The 22,408-nt window shown below is 39.1% G+C and overlaps 1 protein-coding gene across 1 annotated transcript in view; it reads left to right on the top strand.

Annotated features, from left to right (window-relative positions):
* Positions 1 to 22,408, top strand: part of SLC39A9 (solute carrier family 39 member 9) — a 49,111-nt gene that overhangs the window by 6,018 nt on the left and 20,685 nt on the right. Inside the window, exon 2 of the mRNA XM_059056772.2 lies at positions 13,887 to 13,995. Coding sequence (XP_058912755.1) covers positions 13,887 to 13,995 — 109 coding nt within the window. The remainder of the gene's footprint in view (positions 1 to 13,886; positions 13,996 to 22,408) is intronic.

The following is a 22,408-nucleotide window of genomic DNA, read 5'->3' as shown; positions in this document are numbered from 1 at the left end:
TCAAAGCCCCAGACGCCTGCTGAACACACAGCTTCTCCAGGACCCAGCAGTCAGTAATTCCCACTGGCAACCCCGTCTTGGGTGGTTTTATAGGAGAGTCTCTCTGGTGAGACACTTTCCCATGAACAGTTTCCCCAACACCTTAGAGTACAGATTTCCAGTGAGTTAACACCAGTGTGGCACCACAGAAACTTCTCTGCTTGTGATATTGTGATTTATAATAAGAAGTATGTATTTGCTTTTCCTCCTTTTCCTGGCACAGAGTTCCTAAAACCCTTGGAATTTCCTAAATGATAAGAGCCGTAAAGGTGTCTTATTATGTGGATAAGGTGACTTTTGGAAAGCCAGTAGGTAACCTAAGAATGGGGGCTTGTCACCTGGAGAACCAAGCACATGATTCCAAGAGTTGGAACTTAACAGTCCCACCAGGGAGGGGAAAGGGGATGGAGGTTGAATGAATTGTCAGTGGCCAGTGATTTAATCAATCATGCCTGTGTAATGAAGCCTCCATAAAACCCCAAAGGATAGGGTTTGGAGATCTGGTTTGGTGAACACATGGAGGTGCTGGGAGAGTTGCATGCTCAGAGAGCATGGAAGCTCCATGACCTTTCCCCATACCTTGCCCATGAATCTCTTATATCTGGCTGTTCTTGAGTTACATTCTTTTATAATAAACAGGTAATCTAGTAGGTAAAATGTTTTTCTGAGTTCTGTGAGCTACCCTAGCCAATTAATTGAACCCAGGGAACCTCCGATCTATAGCTATTTGGTCAGAAGCACCAGTAACAACCTGGACTTGGAACTGGCATCTGAAATGGCAGGGGGCCAGTCTCGTAGGACCTGATGCTATTTCCGGGTAGTGTTAGAATTGAACTGAATTGTGGGACATCCTGCTGGTGTCCAAACATTGCTTGGTCTAGGGAAACCCCACCACCACACATATACCTCGGAATTGGTCCCAGACCTTTTACTGCTGTTGAGCCCCAGCCATGCCCTCTCCAGCAGAGTTTGGATCTCAACCCTTATGAGACCTCTTCTTTGAGCAAATCTTATTTTGGTCCTAGGTAGTCACTGCTCCTTTTAGCTGCAGTTCTTATGTTCTTTAGAGTTCTTTCTTACTGGTTTATTTCTCATTATTCCAGTCCCCTTTTATGGTTACTCTTTGTATTAAATTTTTCTGGTTCAAATTATGTTATGATTTCCATTTCTTGATTGAACCCTGACTAATACAGCTAGGTAATGGGTCATAAAATCATATAAGTATTGAGGCTGAACGGTGAATCAGGCCTGGAGGAAGATAAAATGGTCCAAGTGTCATGATGTGTGGCAGCTAACCTCCAGTGTCAGTGCCTGGGAGTCTAAGGGAGTCGTGAGAACTGCGGTCAACTGTGGCACAGAAGAGCATGTGCCATTTGATGACAGCAGCCCAGCTGTTGCCAAATCTTCCTACTTTTCAGAAGTTGGAAATCTGGATTCTTACATGAATCTTCTAAATTTTATACTTTGGCTACTAATTCAAATATTATTGTGTCGCTGTGTGGGTTAAAAAAAACCCTGTGTTTTGGACTTCCCTGGTGGCGCAGTGGTTAAGAATCTGCCTGCCAATGCAGGGGAGATGAGTTCGATCCCTGGTCCGGGAAGATCCCACATGCTACGGAGCAACTAAGCCCGTGTGCCACAACTGCTGAGCTTGTGCTCTAAGGCACACGTGCCACTACTACTGAGCCCATGTGCTGCAACCACTGAAGCCCGTGTGCCTAGAGCCCGTGCTCTGCAACAAGAGAAGCTACTGCAATGAGAAGCCTGCGCACTGCAATGAAGAGTAACCCCCGCTCGCTGCAACTAGAGAAAGCCCGCGTGCAGTAACAAAAACCCAACACAGCCAAAAACAAAACCAAAAAAACCCCTATGTTTTGAACTGCCAGTCTCAATCCTCGGGGCTGGAGTGTCTGATTTCTAAGCTCTCTGTAAAGTAGAAAGAGCAAACTAGAAGGGGTGGGGCAACAAGTAGAGGAAATAAGTCACAGCATGACAACAAGGGGGGACACTGAAAAACATTTCAAATTACTACAAAACCTAAGTGTTTGGTTTTGTTTTTGGCTGTGTTGGGTTTTTGTTACTGCACCACGGGCTTTCTGTAGTTGCAGCGAGCGGAGGTTACTCTTCATTGCAGTGCGCAGGCTTCTCATTGCAGTGGCATCTCCTGTTGCAGAGCACGGGCTCTAGGCACACGGGCTTCAGTAGTTGCAGCACATGGGCTCAGTAGTAGTGGCACGTGTGCCTTAGAGCACAAGCTCAGTAGTTGTGGCACACGGGCTTAGTTGCTCCGTGGCATGTGGGATCTTCCCGGACCAGGGATCGAACTCATCTCCCCTGCATTGGCAGGCAGATTCTTAACCACTGCGCCACCAGGGAAGTCCAAAACACAGGGTTTTTTTAACCCACACAGCGACACAATAATATTTGAATTAGTAGCCAAAGTATAAAATTTAGAAGATTCATATAAGAATCTAGATTTCCAACTTCTGAAAAGTAGGAAGATTTGGCAACAGCTGGGCTGGTGTCATCAAATGGCACATGCTCTTCTGTGCCACAGTTGACCACAGTTCTCACTACAAAACCTAAGTGTTTTGTAGTAATTTGAAGTGTTACTACATGTTTAGAACCACTTGGTAAAGGAGAAAACATCTCTACGTGCATATTAAGGGCACTGTGCTCTCTAAGCCCACCACAGTATAATAATTAATAATAACAGTAGCTACAGTATCAACTCGTGTCAAGTTCTGCACTGATTTTAACGGTAACCTTGAAAGGGAAGAATTCTTATCCTGTTTATAGATGAGGAAACTGAGCCTCAGGGTTTACTCAGTTCAAAGCCACTGTTTATATAGCCTCTAATTAAATGAACAAAAAAAATTTTTTTAAGCCTGGCTATATATAATAGGGATTCTTTGTGGCAAATTTTAAAAATATGATAATGTGTAAAAGGAAAATAAAATCATCCATTATCCCACTGTCCAGTGAGAATCTCTAGTAACATTTTTGTTTCTTTTCATTCTTTTCTTTTTCTATTTGTTTGCATTTTTAATATGGTTGATTGTGTGGTATATGTATAAATTTACATTTCCCCTTCTTTTACCTGGTAATTATAAACATTTCCCTTTATTATTAAAAACATGTTCTAGGCACTTTTTTGGGGCAGGGGGCATGCTGCGTGGCTTGTGGGATCCAGGGATTGAACATGGGCCCTTGGCAGTGAAAGTGCGAAGTCCTAACCACTGGACCACCAGGGAATTCCCTATAGGCACTTTTGTTTTTTTGGCTGTATTGGGTCTTCGTTGCTGCGTGCAGGCTTTCTCTAGTTGCGGCGAGCGGGGGCTACTCTTAGTTACGGTGCTCAGGCTTCTCATTGTGGTGGCTTCTCTGTTGTGAAGCACAGGATCTAGGCACGGCGGGCTTCAGTAGTTGTGGCACGTGGGCTCAGTAGTTGTGGCTCGCGGGCTGTAGAGCGCAGGCTCCATAGTTGTGGCGCACGGGCTTCGTTGCTCCGCGGCATGTGGGATCTTCCCGGACCAGGGCTCGAACCTCTGTCCCCTGCCTTGGCAGGCAGATTCTTAACCACTGCGCCACCAAAGAAGTCCCCTATAGGCACTTTTTAATGTCTTCATTATGTTCAGTTATTTTATATACAGAAATTCTTACTATGCATTTAATTTGTTTTCAAGTTTTTGCTATGATAATAGTGTTGAATGAATATTTTTTTGTCTAATGCTATGACCATATTTCAGATTATTTCTTCAGGGGTAGAATGACAGGATTAAAGAGCATAAACATCTTCAAGAAGGTTCTCAATCTATATTACCAGTTTTTTTAAATGCATTTATTTTCAACAAATGCAAATGACACTGTGTTCTCACAAACACTGAGTACTCTCATTTTTAATTTTTAAAACTTTGCTAATTTGATAGAGAAAATGTAGTTTGTTATTTTAATTTTCTCAGTTCAATCAAACTTCTTATGTATTAATAATATAATATTTCATTGCCAGTGTTTTCCCAGGTCTTTCCCATGCATCAATGGGTTTTTGTTTGTTTTTGTAGTCACATCGAACAGTCTTACGGGATTTCCTTTTATTTTTAGAAAGGACTCATACAAAAAGACAAGTTAGTCTTATTTTCCAAGATTGAAGGAAGTGGCATCAATAAAGTATTGCTTGTTCTTACCTCTATGTCAAATGAATTAGGAAAGGGGAAGCCTATATGCCACTGGCATAATGGCAACTGTGGTAGCATTGTTCACTTGAATTTCTTTCCAAGTATCTGGGTTTTGTTTTGTGATTCTTGTGGAGGAGGGGCTTAGAAGCATTTACTGCGTGCTACTGATGAGGCTGAAGATAAGTAATAATAACAACTACTCTGTGCTAAACGTGCTAACATCGTGTACTCCTACACAATCGTAGTAGTAGTGGCAGCCCTGAAGGATATTGAACTTGCTCAGTTATCACAGAGCCACTACTTAGAAGCAGGAAGCTTTTTGGCATCTTGCCTCAGTTGTAAGGACTTGAAGAGTCGAGTTCATATTTGAGTTTTCTTCATTATCTGTTACTGACACTTAGCAGCAGATAATGTAGTAGTTAAATTGACATTAGGAAATATCACTCCTTGAAGCAGGCTTATCTGTAAGAATATGGAGAAAGAAAGCCTTTGTTGCTTGAACAAGAGTTACTTTGTGTCCTATGATATTTCATCTCTTCAGTGCCTGGAGCTTTGGAGGGATCAGGCTCATAACATGAGATGCCTCTTTGACTTTTTAGGAAACTATAGTTGATGCTTTCAGAACTAACATGAACATGGTATAAGGGAGATTGGAATAAACAATCTTCAGTATTAAAAGCTTTTAAAATTATCAGCGTGTGTTTAGTTGAACCAAACAATTTATTGACTGTTTCTAAGAGCAAGGAAAGAAAAACCATTTAACTGCCTTGGTGTCTGCCAAGAAAACTAAACTGACTTCAAAGCTTTGCACTGCACTGATAGCCAATGGCATTGAATACAAACTGTTGTTTTAATTAATACTTCTGGTCAATCCTTTGGCTTAGTCAGGCTACAGATGTGAAATTGTAAAATGAGATATCATAAAATGAATGGCATTGCACAGTTTATGCCTCTCTTGAGCAAATATTTCATTTCTCCACCAGAAACTATTGCTTTGGGAACTCTTTTCATCTTGGACCAACACTTGGAATTTGTAGTTCTTCATTTAAATACACGCTTTTAGTGATTTACCATAAGCAAAGGAGGGAATCATAAGCGAAATGTCAGCATTTTAATTTTGACATGTACATAGTTTTGAGATTAAATAACAAGTTGTGAAATTGTGTGAAAGAATACAGCTGTACAAATAACATGGAGCCACATCTCAAGTGCTTGAAATAAATAAGATTGAGTCTAAAATGATTTAGGTAGTTAAAAAATTTTTTTAAGAAAAATTGAAACTGTAACCCTTGACAATTATGCCTTTTTTTTTGACTGTTGATTTTTTTTTCAGCACGAGTGTTGCCTCTATAATTAGGTTGCTGTAAGAAAGTTAGTACACATTTATCAAGCTGATGAAAGTTATGTAGAATAAATAATCTTTATATCACTTTGCTGAAGACTGAAACAGTGACTGAACAGTGATTGAAACAGTGCTGAAGATTGAAACAAGGTTTTGAGCTCCTTGGAAATGAAACAGTTGTCATTTAAGGTATTTGCATGAATGAGACAGATGACAGCATTGCCTCACGTTTACTATGATGGAATCTTATTATGGTTCTTCATTATATGTACTTTAATACCCCTTGAGCCAAAGGATAAATTCTGAATTAAATAACCACTGAAAATTCTAGATATGGTTATGCTTTTAAGAGACTTGTTAGGCCTATTTCCCAGCACACGTATTCTAAAGAGGTTCCAGTGCATTCATATATTTGTTGATATTAAAGGCCAGTGGAGTGGCAGGTACCAAGTCCCCAGTGCCTTACATGATGCTGAGCATTTAATTCATTCTCTTAGTATATGTTTAGGGGAGAATCTGTTATGTTCCAGATACTGTTCTATAAACTGAGTATTCAGCAGAAAATTAAAAACAAAAGTTTCTGCCTTCATAGAACTTAAAGTTTTGGGGTAAGGAGTTCCAGGAACAAACAGGTTTGTTTAATTTAGTTAACTTAGTTAAACATAGGAGGTTTAACTTCACTTGGTAAATAAATGTGCTTTAATTTCAAAATCGACTGAAAACATAATACAGTAATTTTAGCTCTCACTGCCTTTCCTCAGGAAATATTACAAAGCTAGATGACTTATTCAAGTTTACCTCAATGATCTCTTTTTTACAAATTCTCAAATTCTTTTTTTTCTGACTTTTAAAAATGGTATTGTAATACAGATCTCATGCTTACACTGTTGTAGATCAGGGTTTTCCAGGCTTTTGGATTTCGCAGGTCAGTAATATATTTGAAATTCAGGAGAATTGATAGAGGATTGCCTGCTTTAATTTTGCCAAGTAAGGACACTAAAAAACAAAAACTATTGTCACCATCATTTCTTAAAAGAAAGGATATTTTAACATAAAAGAGTATGTAGGACATAATCTTAGAATAAAGAATAGTCCTCTACATTGAAGAAATAAAATGTTATGTAAAGCTCATTACATTGTCCTTATTTTTCATTTTGCCACAGACCTTTAGAAAATGTCAACAGAGAGCAATTATACCTAATTGTAATTTTGGTTTTCCTCTTGATGTTGCTAAGGGATTTTTCTGACACACTATTTAAAGAGGTTGTGTGATTGGATTTTATCTTTTTTTTTAGAGGTAAATTTTATGTGATGGATTTATGTCTTGTGCCATATGAGGGACATTATCTTGGAATGCACAGGGCAGCAGAGTACGATGTCAAATCTAATCATGCCTCTACACTAACTAGCCTAGCTGTGTGATCTTGGGCAAATCATCCCTCATTTTTGGCTTTTTTTTTTTTTTTTTTTTTTTTTTGTGGTACGCGGGCCTCTCACTGTTGTGGCCTCTCCCATCGCAGAGCACAGGCTCCGGACGCGCAGGCTCAGCGGCCATGGCTCACGGGCCCAGCCGCTCCGCGGCATGTGGGATCTTCCCGGACCGGGGCACGAACCCGTATCCCCTGCATCGGCAGGCGGACTCTCAACCACTGTGCCACCAGGGAAGCCCCATTTTTGGCTTTTGATTCTCCATATTCATAGAGTGAGGATCATTTCTTAAATTTCTTCCAGTTCTTAAACTTGGATTCCATGTTGATAACTTTGGTAGCTAGTATCACACTTTCAAAAGTATGTGTCTAAAGATTAATAAAAATTTTTACTGTCTTTCTAAAAATTTGGACCAGGCTCCCGTTCACATTGCTTCAGCTGAGAGCATTTAATTGTTCATACATGATTAACAAAGAAGTGTAATTTCATGACTATGTACTTTAAAGATTTACCATAATTTTTTTGTTATGATATTAGCTACACATGGAGATTTGACTGTTTTCTAGCTTGGGCCTTTGGGAAATTTTTATAAAATCTGTTGTGATAGATAGTGTTCAGAAATCTGGTCCATGTAAGTAAGTGAATGGAATTATAAGTAATTTCATCTTGGAAACAAGTATATCTAAAAATATTCTATATAAAAATAGATTATTTTAAATTACTTAAAATTTAAAAGGCAGCATTTTAGGAGAATTATTTTTTACTTTCTTTATAGATTTGAAGTTTTTGTGTTTTTTTGTAGTGTCCATAGTTATTCTGGATGGTATGTATCCCTCAGTTCTCTTAAATGGTACTATATCAGCACCTTAATTTTGTGGTATGCAAACCTCAAAAACTCTTCTGCTCCTGCTTTTAAAACTTGTCTCAATCTAGTGCTTCATGTGACTCCAGTGTAGAATATAATGAAGCAACTGGTAATGCCTTGTGAATTTGTGGATTGATCCACAATTGTAAACACCACTGGTTTCTTTTTTTTTTTTTTTTTTTTTGCGGTACGTGGGCCTCTCACTGTTGTGGCCTCTCCCGTTGCGAAGCACAGGCTCCGGACGTGCAGGCTCAGCGGCCATGGCTCACGGGCCCAGCCGCTCTGCAGCATGTGGGATCTTCCCGGACCGGGGCACGAACCCGAGTCCCCTGCATCCGCAGGCAGACTCTCAACCACTGCGCCACCAGGGAAGCCCCAACACCACTGGTTTCTGCATGCAGTTGTTTACATAAAATTCTGCTGAATGATTTTTAAGCACTATCTGAATGACAAATTAGATTAAGAAAAAAAGAATTTTTTTTTCGGCCGCAGCATGTAGTTTGCAGGATCTCAGTTCCCCAACCAGGGACTGAACTCAGGCCATGGCAGTGAAAGCCCAGAATCCTAACCACTCGGCCACCAGGGAATTCCCCAAGAAAACATTTTGAAAGTGGTTTTTGGTATTCTTCATAGACCTCTGACCTTGGTTTTGAAAAACTGCCATGAAGACGCCTTGTTAAAATTGAATAGTTCTGAAATGAATCCTTTCAGAGGTCCTGGCTGAGTAAATTACTCTCCAGATAATTTTATAAAGTAAAAGGTACAGATCTTAATACAGTTTGCTGAAATGTGACAAATGTATATAAATGTAACTCACATCCCAATCAAGATTTAGAACATTCCATCATCCTAAAAAAAAAACTTGGTGCCATTTTCCAGTTAGTCTTTTCTGCCACTGTGTAACCCTCCTGCCAGAAGCAGCTGCTGTTCTGATTTCTATTGCCGTAGATAGTTTGGCCTGCTTTTAAACTTCGTATAAATGGACTCAGTACATGCTCTCTTTGTGTAAGGCCTTTCAACTCACGGGCCCAGCCGCTCCGCGGCATGTGGGATCTTCCCAGACCGGGCAACAAACTTGTGTCCCCTGCATCGGCAGGCGGACTCTCAACCACTGCGCCACCAGGGAAGCCCTGGGGTGATGTTTTTGAGATTGATGTTGCTGTATGAAGCAGTCATTTTTTCCTTTTTGTTACTGATTAGTATTCCATTGTATAAGTTTACCACAGTTTATCCATTCTGCTATTGCTGTACATCTGATTCAGATTATGACTATTATGGATAAAGCTTCTATGAGCGTTCTTATACAAATTTTGGTGGGGACGTATGCTTTCATTTCTCTTGGTAAATACCCCAAAGTGGAATTGCTGGTTTAACCTTCTAGGAGATGACCAGTTTTCCAAAATGGTTGTACCATTTTATGCTCTCACCAACAATGTATGAGAGTTCCAGTTGCTCTATATCCTTGCCATCATTTAGTGTTGTCAGTCTTTTTAATTTTAGCCGTTCTAGTGGGTGTGAAGAGGTATCTCACTGTAGTTTAAATTTGCACTTCCATGATGCTTAAATGATGTTGAGCACCTTTTCATGGGCTTTCTGGCCATTCGTATATCTTTTGTGAAGTATCTGTTCAGTGTTTTACCCGTCTTTATTTTTTCATTTTAATTTTGTCTCTTATTGAGTTGTAGTCATTCTTTATATTTCAAATACAAGCACTTTGTCAGTGTCTTAGGTTGGGTTCCCCAGAAAACAGACTCTGAGAAGATTTGCATGCAGGAAGTTTATTGGGGAGTGCTCTTGGGAGTAACACCTGTGAAAGAATGAGCAGGATTAAGCAGATGGAGAAGTTGAACTGTGTTCAGTTGCCCTAGAGGCCTCAGATCAACCCACAGAAGGCTCTGAAGCTGGATGGCCCTTCTGAGATATTCGGAATTGAGACAAGGAGATGAGGCTTTGTACCTCCCTCCACATAGCACCAAGTGGGCTAGTCATTGGATGCGGACTGCCCTGTGGGAGGGACTATAACTTGAGGCTAGCCAGTTCCCTTTGACCCAAGGGTAGTATCGCAGGACTCAGCTGCAAGCCATCAGCAGGCAACAGCCCCAGCAGCTGGGGGAATAGGTGTCTCCAACCTGAAGGGGGCTGATGTGGGCAGTGTTACCACAGATACATGTATTTCCATTTCGGATGTAGGTACTGCGGGTATTCTCTTCCAGTATGCAGCTTGCCTATTCATTTTCTTAATGGATCAGCAAACATTTAAAATTCTGATGTTGAATTTTTTCTCTTAAAATAGTTTGTGTTTTTTGTGTCCCTGCTGAGAAATCTTTGCCAACCCTGTGATTGCCAAGATATTCTACATTTTCTTCTAACAGCTTTTGAGTTTTGAGTTTTGGGTTTTATATTTAGGTGTATAACCCATCAAGAATTAACTTTTGTATATGATGTGAGTGTGTTAGGTTGGGTTCCCCAGAAAACAGACTCTGAGAAGATTTGCATTCAGGAAGTTTATTGGGGTGTACTCTTGGGAGTAACACCTGTAACTGGGTTGCAGGTGTAACTTGGGTTACTGGTAACCCAAGTAATTCTTGAGGGCAATTAGCTCTTTCTCTTTTTGGTACATACATCCCTTTCCTCTCTTCTCATCTTCCCTTAATTTGCAAATCTGGGGTATCTTTCATTTCCATTTCCCAGAGTAGAGCATAGTAAGAATGCTGACAGGACAATCTTCTTTCCTAGTGATTTATTCATTAGTTTGAATTGTGGAGTTCTGAAACCAAGGCCTTCAAATGAAATGGTGTGCTCAGTCCAGTTCAGTTGTACCCTCATTTTTGTCTTTCCTTAGCATTAAAACTTGACATTCATGATTGTTTTTAAACAAAGGTGACTTTTATGAATTGTTTAGAGAGAATGATGAAAAGACTAATTACTGTGTCACCTTCTACACAGAATAGAGCTGTTTTTCCATCTTGTGTTCTCCATGCTCTGACAGTTTGTCTCAAATGAATGCTGTGATTAGCAGTATTTCGGTGAGTTTAGTAACTTGGAAAAGAGAAAGACTCTTAGAATAGCTCAGTATTGAGCATTAAAATAGTAACACCAGTTGTCTGGTGTCATTTTCCCAAAATGCTTCAGCCGCTTTCTCCTATTGACTCCTTTATCTTCACAAGACTTGTAGAAGTATTATTTTACAGAAGAAAAGTTTAGGGACTTCCCTGGTGGTGCAGTGGTTAAGAATCCGCCTGTCAATGCAGAGGACACGGGTTCAAGCCCTGGTCCAGGGAGATCCTACATGCCACGGAACAGCTAACCCTTTGCGCCACAACTACTAAGCCTGCGCTCTAGAGCCAGTGAGCAACAACTGCTGAGCCCATGAGCCACAACTACTGAAGCCTGCACGCCTAGAGCCCGTGCTCCCCAACAGGAGAAGCCACCGCAGTGAGAAGCCCGCGCACCGCAACAAAGAGTAGTCCCTGCTCACTGCAACTAGAGAAAGCCTGCGCACAGCAACGAAGACCCAACGCAGCCGAAAAATTAATTGATTAATTAATTTAAAAATAAGAGTTGAGGTGCTAACTTGTTAACTAATTTGAACATGGAATCAGTTCTGCCTCCCAAACCAGTGCCCCAACCACTGGATGCATTCAGAACACTCTCAGTTTATAAGTAGTTAATGGCTATCCTGAATGTATGAAGGGATGACCTGGCCTAGGTGCTAAGGGGATTTCCCTCTTGCTATAGGGCAAGTATTAGCTGGTGCTGACATTGCATAGATACACAATAGGTATAGATCCCTTCTTTGTTCCCAAACTAGGAGGGGGTAATGTTTCAACCAGCCTTTCAGCTAAAAACCCACTTTCCTATAGAGGCAGTACTTGTACATATATATTCCCACAGCTTCACAGTTGCAAGTTCAGTAGTATATCCGAACTAATACAACCATTGTTATTTTTGCTAACCTCATAAAAGAAACTAAAACAGAAAAGTTAAGTACATGATATACTATTAAATTATTAAAACTTTTTCCTAAGCAACATAAATGCCCTCTTGTAGGTTTTTTGGGTTTTTTTGTTTTTTTTGGCTGCATTGGGTCTTCGTTGCTGCGCACTGGCTTTCTCTAGTTGTGGCGAGCAGGGGGTACTCTTCGTTGTGGATGCGGACTTCTCATCACAGTGTCTTCTCTTGTTGCGGAGCAGGGGCTCTAGGTGCGCAGGCCTCAGTAGTGGCTCACGGGCTTAGTTGCTCCATGGCATGTGAGATCTTCCCGAACCAGGGCTAGAACCTGTGTCCCCTGCATTGGCAGGCAGATTCCCAACCACTGCGCCACCAGGGAAGTCCACCCTCCTGTAGTTTTAAAGATCGTTTTTCATACTGCTAAGACTTCAGGAAGCCATATAGGGTACATCACCGCTTCAAGAAATTTTGAAACTTAATCTTTTATATCTTGTATGTCAGGATACTGTCTCTTAAAGAAAGCTGAGTGAAAAGAAAAAACTGGGATTAAGTGGATTAAAACCATAGGTCATTTATGGCATTGATTGTGATGATGGTTTCACAGATGTATACTTATTTTCAAACACATAAAGTTGTGGGACACGGGTTTGATCCCTGGTCTGGGAAGATCCCACATGCTGCGGAGCAACTAAGCCTGTGCGCTACAACTACTGAGCCTGCGCTCTAGAGCCCGTGAGCCACAACTACTGAGCCTGTGTGCCACAACTACTGAAGCCCATGCGCCTAGAGCCCATGCTCTGCAACAAGAGAAGCCACTGCAATGAGAAGCATGCGCACCGCAACGAAGAGTAGCCTTCACTCACTCGCTGCAAATAGAGAAAGCCCGTGTACAGCAACGAAGACCCAATGCAGCGAAAAATAAAATAAATAAATAAATAAAATAAATTTAAACTGAATATGTTTTTTCATTGTATGAATAATACATGTTCATTGCAGATAAGTTAAAAATGTGTTGTAGGGACTTCCCTGGTGGCACAGTGGTTAAGAATCTGCCTGCCAATGCAGGGGACACGGGTTTGAGCCCTGGTCCGGGAAAATCCCACATGCCACGGAGCAACTAAGCCGGTGTGCCACAACTACTAGGCCTGTGCTCTAGAGCCTGCGAGCCACAACTATTGAGCCCGCATGCTGCAACTACTGAAGCCCACACGCCTAGAGCCCATGCTCTGCAACAAGAGAAGCCACCGCAATGAGAAGCCTGCGCACTGCAACAAAGAGTAGCTCCCACTTGCTGCAACTAGAGAAAGCCTGCATGCAGCAACCAAGACCCAACACAGCAAAAAAATAATAATAAATTTTAAAATAAAATTTTAAAAATGTGTTGCACATTATGTTTATAATCTATAAAGTAAAAAATTTGTTAATGTGTAATTTATACTTGTTCTACTTGTATGTATACCTTTTCAAAAGAATTATGAGATTATCAATGCATATTGTTGGCCACCAGCTTTTTCCTCATAACAGTACATCATGACTTTCTATATCCATGAATAGACCTGTATCATATTTTTAATTGCTGAGTCTTGTGCTACTGTGATGAAATATTAAAGTTTATTGGCTAGTCTCCTTTCTTGGACATTTAGGTTATTTTCAGGTTTGCATTCTTAATATGTGCAGTGGTCATCTTTGCATAGTTCTTTCTTTCTTAGGATAAATTTCTAGAAGTGAGATCGCTGGATCAAAGAATTCACATTTTTGAGGCTTTAAATCTAAATTGCCAAATTGGGGTCCAGGTAGGTTGCAGCAATTCACATTTCTTCCAGTGTTAGACAGGGATGCTCATTTCTCCCTATTGTGGGTAGTAGACAAGTTTTCCCACATTGTTGCCAATCTGGTAAACTTAAAAATGGAATCTCCTTCTTTTAATTGGCATTATTATTGATGAAGCTGATGCTTTTTCATGTTCAGTGGCCATTGTAGATTTTGGCCTCACAGATAAGCAGCTCACAGTCTTCAATGCAGGTACTTCAGAAACTTTACCCCGTTCATTCATCAATCTTTTCAACAGCTTATGTTTTCTTTCCAGGAGCGACTAAAGCTGGTGACTGTTTTGGGTGCTGGCCTTCTCTGTGGAACTGCCCTTGCTGTCATCGTGCCTGAAGGAGTACATGCACTTTATGAAGATTTTCTTGAGGGTGAGAAAGAGAGACAGGCCTTTGAGATACGTTATTGATGTAGAGGGCTGAAAGGAGAAGCTTAGTGGTATTTTTTTCTGAACACGGTTCATGCTTGCCATAGAATATATGCCAAAACATATCTTTTGACGTCTTTGACAATAAACACATCAGTAGCAGTTTGTGATTGAATGCCTCAATCCATGAATACCACTTAAGATTTATTTGCAATAATGCATGAATTCTGGGCTTTATGACAGTCATTTTTAAATGTCCATGCAAAAACTTCCAAGGTCCTACATGATAATGATTGTATTTTTAGTGTTTTTTAATTGAAAAAAATATATAGATAAACACATTTGGATTCAAGGTAAACTTTGTAGTGCGGACCTCTGTAGTAAAGGATAGTAAACTTTGTAGTGAGGACTTCTATAGTAAAGGATAACTAAAAAATTAGAGACCTTTCCTGACAAGCAGAGAACAGTATAGCTGTATAAGAGAAAATGCTGAGCAGTGTCAGCTTGGTTCACTCATCTGTTAAATGATTTGGTCCTTCACACCAGCTGGAAGGCATACTTGATTCAGAGTTGTGATTCAGCAAAATTAGATTCCTACTTGTCATGAAACTTCACAGATACCTGTGAAGGACTGAAACCACAAATGTCAAATTGGTGAACTGAATCTTCAAAGGCCAAGAGTCTGTTTGACTTTAAGAACAGTATAAAGAGGGAAACACCTTCCAAATTTCTTACTAGTGACGGTATAATAAATAGTCTTTCAGGTGTCAGTAGAGGAAAATACCTGTGTCTTTTATCCAGATTGATGATGCTCTTGTGCCTAGGGTATGAATATGGGCATAATGGTAAAGAGTGGGGATTGTGGAGGTTTTGTCGCAAAGTAGGACAGAAGCTGAGGATTGGTCAGCCTTAGGGGAAAAAAATAATAAATCAGGAGCCTTAGGGCAGTGGTTTTCACCCTTTTTTTGATCATATATTCTATTGGGAAAAAAGACATACATGTGCGATTGTACCGATTTACTCTGCATTATAAAACACACTCCTTAAATAGAAAATTTTGGAATATGAGATATAAAGTCCTTTCATATTCTAGTGGATCATCTTGAATTTTTCTGGATGTGATAATTACTATCCTGATATCCTAGGAAACATTCAGACTATGATTAAGTAGACAATTAAAATTTGTTTTGCTTGTCTTTGTGCTAAGAATTATGGGTGGCAGTTATTTCCTAAACTTGTCTGATAATAATAAAAGTTCCTTGAGGGAGGGGTGCATTTTTAAAATGTAGTTTCCTGGCCCCCAACCTAGACTACTGAATCAGAATTTCCAGGGAAGGGACCTGGGAATGTCTAATTTTAACAAATTGTCAAATGATTCTTATTAGACAAGTTTGGGAAACAGTGGGGTAGAGGAAAGAACTGCTTCAGGTTTAGTTTTTGTTTGTTTGTTTGTCTTTTAACAGTTTATGTGATAATCTACATACCATATTTCAGGTATAGTTTTAAAGTTAAATGTAGCTACTATGTGTTGGGTTGCTTTCCTTTATTTTAATAGTTTTCCTGGTTTCGTCCTAGAATAATTTTGTGGATTCATTTGAAAATGAATGTGCTGTATAAACCTGTTTTTTCAAAAATAAGCATTCCGGTCTCTTTAACCTTTTCACCATAGCTTATTCTCCTGCCCTAAGCCATCATTAAAAAATCTTTTAAGGGACTTCCCTGGCAGTCCAGTGGTTAAGACTCCGTGCTTTCACTGCAGGGGGTGTGGATTCAATCCCTGGTTGGGGAACTAAGATCCCACAAGCCACCCAGCCTTACCAAAAAAAAAGAAAAAAAAAACTTTAAAAATTATTTTCATTTATATATTTTACATTCACTCTTTTTGGCATGAATGACTGCATTTTGCCAAATGCATAAAGTCGAAATGCAGAACAGTCCCATCACCCTCATCCCCTTTTGTAGTCAAACCTTTCCCCCAACCTTGGGCAACCTCTCATCTCTTCTCTCTATATATAGTTTTGCCTTTTCTGAGTGTCATATACATGTAATCTTGTAGCCTTTGGGTCTGACTTCTTTCAGTTAGCATAATGAGGTTGAGAGTCATCATGTTGTTCTGTGTATCAATGGTTTGTACCTTTTTATTTCTGAGTAGTGTGCCATTTTTTGGATGAACCATAGTTTGTTTATTCCTTCACCAGTTGAAAGACATATGGGTTGTTTCCAGTGTTGGTGATTATCGGTAAAGTCACTATAAGCATTTGTGTACAGGTCTTTGTGTGAACATGAATTTTTATTTCTTTTGACAGGTGGGATTGCTGGGTTATATGGTAAGTGTGTGTTTACCTTCATAAGAAATTGCCAGACTTGTTTCCAAAGTGCCTGTACCATTTTGTATTCCCCTCAGTAATGTGTGAGAGTTCCAGTTGATTCCCTTCCCAACACTTGATGTCTATTTTGTTTTAGTTTTTTATTTTAGTCACTCTAATAGGTGGGTAGTAGTATCTCAATGTGGTTTTGATTTGCAATTTCCTAATGGCAAATGACATTGAACATCTTTTCATTAGTCACTCTCTTAGGTGGATAGTGGTATCTCAATGTGTTTTGTTTGTTTGTTTTTTGCGGTACGCGGGCCTCTCACTGTTGTGGCCTCTCCTGTTGCGGAGCACAGGCTTCGGAAGCGCAGACTCAGCGGCCATGGCTCACGGGCCCAGCCGCTCCGCGCCGCGGTATGTGGGATTTTCCCTGACCAGGGCACGAACCCGTGTCCCCTGCATCGGCAGGCGGACTCCCAACCACTGCGCCACCAGGGAAGCCCTCAATGTGGTTTTCATTTGCAATTTCCTAATGGCAAATGACGTTGAACATCTTTTCATGTGCTTGATTGCCATTGCTGTATCTTCTTTGATGGTATCCAATCATTTGTCCATATTTTAAATTGAGTTTTCTTATTATTGAGTTTGGAGAGTTCTTCATGTATTCTAGATACAAGTCCTTTACTGAGATATGTGATTTGCAAATGTTTTCTCCTAGTCTGTGGCTTCATTCTCTTAACAGTGTCTTTCACAGAGTAGTTTTTAATTTTGATGAAGTGAATTTATCAGTTCTTTCTTTCATGAATTGGGCTTTTGGTGTCATATTTAAAAACCTTTTGCTAACCTAACTCAAGTTCACAAAGATTTTCTCTTTTGTTTTCCTCTAAAAGTTTTATAATTTTAGGTTTTATACTTAGGTCTATGATCCATTTTGAGTTAATTTTGAACACAATGTAAAGGTTCATTTTTTTAAAAATAAAATTATTTATTTATTTATATTTTTAATTTTTGGCTGCATTGGGTCTTTGTTGCTGCATGCGGGCTTTCTCTAGTTGCGTGAGTGGGGGCTACTCTGTTGCAGTGCACGGGCTTCTCACTGTGGTGGCTTCTCTTATTGAGGAGCATGGACTCTAGGTGCACAGGCTTTAGCAGTTGTGGCTCATGAGCTCTAGAGAGCACAGGCTCAGTAGTTGTGGCTCACAGGCTTAGTTGCTCTGCGGCATGTGGGATCTTCCTGGCCCAGGGTTCGAACCCGTGTCCCCTGCATTGGCAGGTGGATTCTTAACTACTGCACCATCAGGGAAGTCCTTCATTTTTTGCATATGGATGGATGTCCAATAATTCCAACACCGTTTGTTGAAAAGACTATCTCTATTGAATTGTCTTTGCACCTTTGTCAAAAATCAATTGACCATGTTTGTGTTGGTCTATTTCTGGATTCTCTGTTCTGTTCCATTGATCTGTCTATCCTTTGCCAATACTACATTTTGTCTTGATGACTATATCTTTATAGCAGATTTTGAAATTAGATTGTGAAGTCCTTCTAACTTTGTTTTTATTTTTCAAAATTGTTTTGGTTAAACTAGTTCCTTTGCCTTTCTATAAAAATTTAGAGTCAGCTTGTCAGTATCTACAAAGGAAATCATGCTGGGATCCTGATTGATATCGAATTGAATCTATAGATTTAATTTGGGGAGAGTTGACATTTTAAGAATATTGTGCCTTCCAATCCATGAACACAATATATCTCTCCATTTATTTAGGTCTTCTTTGATTTCTTTCATCAGTATTGTAGTTTTTAGCATACAGATCTGCAAATCTTTTGTTAAATTTATACCTAAATATTTCATATTTTTGTGCAGTTGTAAATGTTACTTTAAAAATGTCAATTTCCGATATTCTAGTATTTAGAAATTTGATAAGCTCCGTGTAACTTGAGCTGCTGTCAGGGCAAAGTGGCAGGAGAAAAGAGAGAGCAGAATAACCTATTTTCCCCCCATACTCTTCAGACCACTGGGGCCCTTTTCCTAGATACTGTGGCCAGAAAGATAGTGTATTTCTTGGGGTTTTAAGTGCTGTTGTTACTGCCATGAAGTTCTGCAGCTGGGGCTGCCTTCAAGGCAGGGCAGGGAAAGAAAAGAGAGGGAGAGTAAAAGGGAAAAAAGGGGGAGGGCTTCCCTCCACACCAGCACCTCTCAGCAGTCCCCCTTCCTGGTCCTCTGCTAGAAGGACAGGGTTTCTCTTGAAGTTTTTGCTGCCCTCTCTCCTCTTGCTATTGTTTACTCTTTATAGTCTTCATGTAGTTGTATTTTGTGTGTTTTGTCCAGAGTTTTTGTCATAATCAGTGTGTGATTGAGACTGTTGTGGGTTTACTCCACCTTGGCCAGCACCAGAAGTCCCCATCATTCTTTTTAAAAAGTAAAATGTTAATATTCCACTTTATTAAATTTTGAGGTAGCTCGACCATGATGTTAGTTTTAAACTAAGCTATCTCCAAATTTTCCTCATCCCTCTCTATACTGATAAGTCACATCACTTTAGTTTCTGCTACTTTATCTTTTTCTCCCTCCATCCTTTTACACTCTTTCTTTATTGTACATCAAACCACCTTTTCTCCAAACTTTGAAGAAGGAGTTTATTTACCTGTAACTACAGCCTATGGTTTAGTTCTTCTGTGAACCTTATAATTATAATAATAAACATATTTTTTCAGAGCTCAGTGTACCATGTTAACTAAGTGCTCTGACACTTTAATAAGCATTATTAAATACGAATTAATGTAAAAAGGAACCTCTCACATACTCTTCTGTATTTATAGCTCTGAAATCACTGGCCTTAGATGATTATCAGCGTTCATGTGAGAAAACCATCTTTCTATGGAAACAGAAGTTTTGAGAACATAGTTTATTGAGTACTGCAGTGCTTGTTTACTATGGAGCTAATGTTTGAAACCACCATAATTCTTTGGAACATGAGAATTGATATGTTTAGGAAGGCAGAGTGTTGGCCAAAGACCTAAATATAAATGTGATGTGCTCATAACTGGATGATCATTGAAACTGTTGTGGTCAGAAATGGTTCAGTATAGATTATCCAGCTTATTTCTCCAAGAATGCCGTGTGTCAGATTCTTTAGGGAGATACAGTTATCATTTTATGGCTTTCTCTATCATTTTGCTCTACATTTAAAGTAGAGGGTTAAATCTGCTATTATATTTAATTAACTTTTATCCTATCATTCATTAATAAAAATGGAGCTCTTTAAGGCTCTTGTTATACTTTACTTTCAGGATTCTGAAACATGGATGATCCTGGACTAATACAACCTATCTCATCTACCTCTTATTCTGTCTGCTAAAATGTCTAGTCTCTGCTTTTTCCCTGCCCCTTCCTCTCCCTTCCCTGCCAGCATTGTTTTATTGTTCAGTATTGTATCTGACCAGATAATCAGGCCAACTATTTCATATAAGATGTTTAAAAATAAATCTCCCAAATTAATTCCATTTAATGTGCAACTGTGTTCCTAAACATTCAGTGAGCACTTAACCACATACCAGGTATTGAGTGAATATATTGCCTGATCATCACAGCAACGCTCTGAGGTGGATACTATTTTGTAGATGAGGCTTTTGAGCCACAAAGAGCTTACGTAATTTGCCCAAGGAACTCAGCCAGTAAGCTCAGGACCAGGATTTGAACACAGTCTGTCTTACTCAGAAGACTAAACTTTTTTGTTGTTGTTGTTAACATCTTTATTGGAGTAATTGCTTTACAATGGTGTGTTAGTTTCTGTGAAGCCTACACTTTTAATGACACTCTGCTACATGGTGGACTTTGTAAGGAATTTCACATTACCAAAACACTGTTTATCTGCTAAAGAAATCTAAGTTTCCTACCTTGTAATGAGATTCTTGTCTTTCAGAAACCCGGTAGTATTTTGATAAAAGATTCACTAACATCCCTTTAAAACGTCAGCTTTATACATTAGACTATGGTCAGTTTTCTGTTTTACATCAGAAACAGAATGCATCATTATTAAGAGCTACACCACCCTATTATTGAAAACACGTCAAGTGTAAAGAACTGTCTGTCTTTGCCAGAAAAAGAAAAGTATATAGTAAAAATCTGTGAAGGTTATAAGGTGTGAGTAGACGTTAAGAAATTTAAAACAACCAGTTAAGGCCAAAAATATAAATATCAAAACTGGAGATCACCTCAAAAAAACCACAAAAAACCCCCCAAATTACCTGAAGGTTTGATTCTTAGAATGTTTTGTCCTTTGTACATGTTAATCTGAAGGAGTTCCAACAAATCTGTTCAACGGGTAAATTGATTCTATTATATTTAATTTAACGTATGTGTCTGTGTCATAGAAAGGCTACATACTATACTGATGGAACTTACTGGAAGGATTCCTATATGAATAGTTAGGGAAAGAATTAAGCCCTTAATGATTTGCTGAACACTCTGTTAGTGGCACGAGAAATATATGTCTGATGAGCAATATCCAGTGATAATACTGGGTTTATATACTTTGCAGTGGGGAATGTGACGTGGAACATGTCTCAGCTAATGAATTACCAACCAGTACCCTGAGTAAAACAGACACGATAACAACCTGAAAATTCTTTCAAGAATGAGCAACAGGTGTCCACAACATAATGTATTTTAATCATTTTAATTAAATGGTTTAAAAAATTTTTATTTTATTGAAGTATAGTTGATCTACAATGTGATGTTAATTTCTGCTGTGCGGCAAAGTGATTCAGTTTTACGTATATATATATATACATTCTTTTTCATATTCTTTTCCATTACAGTTTATCACAGGATATTGAATATAGTTCCCTGTGCCATACAGTAGGACCTTGTTGTTTATCCATCCTATATATATAGTTTGCATCTGCTAATCCCAGACTCCCACTCCATCCCTTGCCCACCCCCCTCCCCCTTGGCAACCACAAGTCTGTCCTCTGTGTCTGTGAGTCTGTTTCTGTTTCATAGATAAGTTCATTTGTGTCATATTTTAGATTCTACATGTAAGTGATATCATATGGTATTGATATTTGTCTTTCTCTTTCTGACTCACTTCACTTAGTATGATACTCTCTAGGTCATCCATGTTGCTACAAATGACATTATTTCATTCTTTTTTATGACTGAGTAGTATTCCATTGTATATATATACTACATCTTCTTTATCCATTCATCTGTTGATGGACATGTAGGTTGTTTCCATGTCTTGGCTATTGTAAATAGTAAATAGCTGGGTTTTGAGATCTCAGTTATTGCTAGGTTGAGTTTCATGTCCTATAGTAGAAGGAAGGATGGATGTGTTAATACTGAATATCTGGATCCCATTACTAATCTGTTTATGTACTAATAAGATCATGGGATTATCACTCACTTTAAAAAGTTTTTTTTGTTTTGTTTTGGCTAAAGCTTGCAAATAAAACCAATAATGCCTACCATTCATTGTATATAATCCAGTAAATATTTCATGTTTTTATATAAAGTTAAATTCCACTTAAGTATAAGTATTCAGATCTTTTATGGAAAGCTTCAATCAACAGCACACTTATTTCAAGCCATATATATATGTATGTGAATATATATATATATAAAATAATGTTGCTGACATTTAACTTATTTGCCACAATTTTACATAAAATTAGGTGTTAATGCCTTCAATATGGAAGCGTCAGGAAATTAGGTACTTGTATCACTGAATGCTCAAAAAATGTTGGAACTCTTTAAATTTACCTCCAGAGTATGCAGCACACTTCGATGAGAATCATCAGTGGCAGCAGAATTTTCCTTGAAAGTAGTTTAGGTTTGGAGAAATATACAGCTTATTCAATGCCAACCTGTTTGACAAGATAGGTGACCTGTTTATTCAATATTATTTTAGATCAAAAGCTGGTGATACTAGAAAGTATGACAGTTTTATTGTGATTCATAAACTTGACTCTGAATGCTGTACCAAGAGTTCCAAAATTATGTAGATAAAGAAAGCATTGTTTGGGCTTCCCTGGTGGTGCAGTGGTTGAGAATCTGCCTGCTAATGCAGGGGACACGGGTTCGAGCCCTGGCCTGGGAGGATCCC

This window comes from Kogia breviceps, chromosome 3, assembly GCF_026419965.1.
Source record: "Kogia breviceps isolate mKogBre1 chromosome 3, mKogBre1 haplotype 1, whole genome shotgun sequence".
Classification (NCBI taxonomy): domain Eukaryota; kingdom Metazoa; phylum Chordata; class Mammalia; order Artiodactyla; family Physeteridae; genus Kogia; species Kogia breviceps.
Note: the sequence above shows the minus strand (reverse complement) of the source record. Positions and strands in the feature narration are given on the sequence as shown.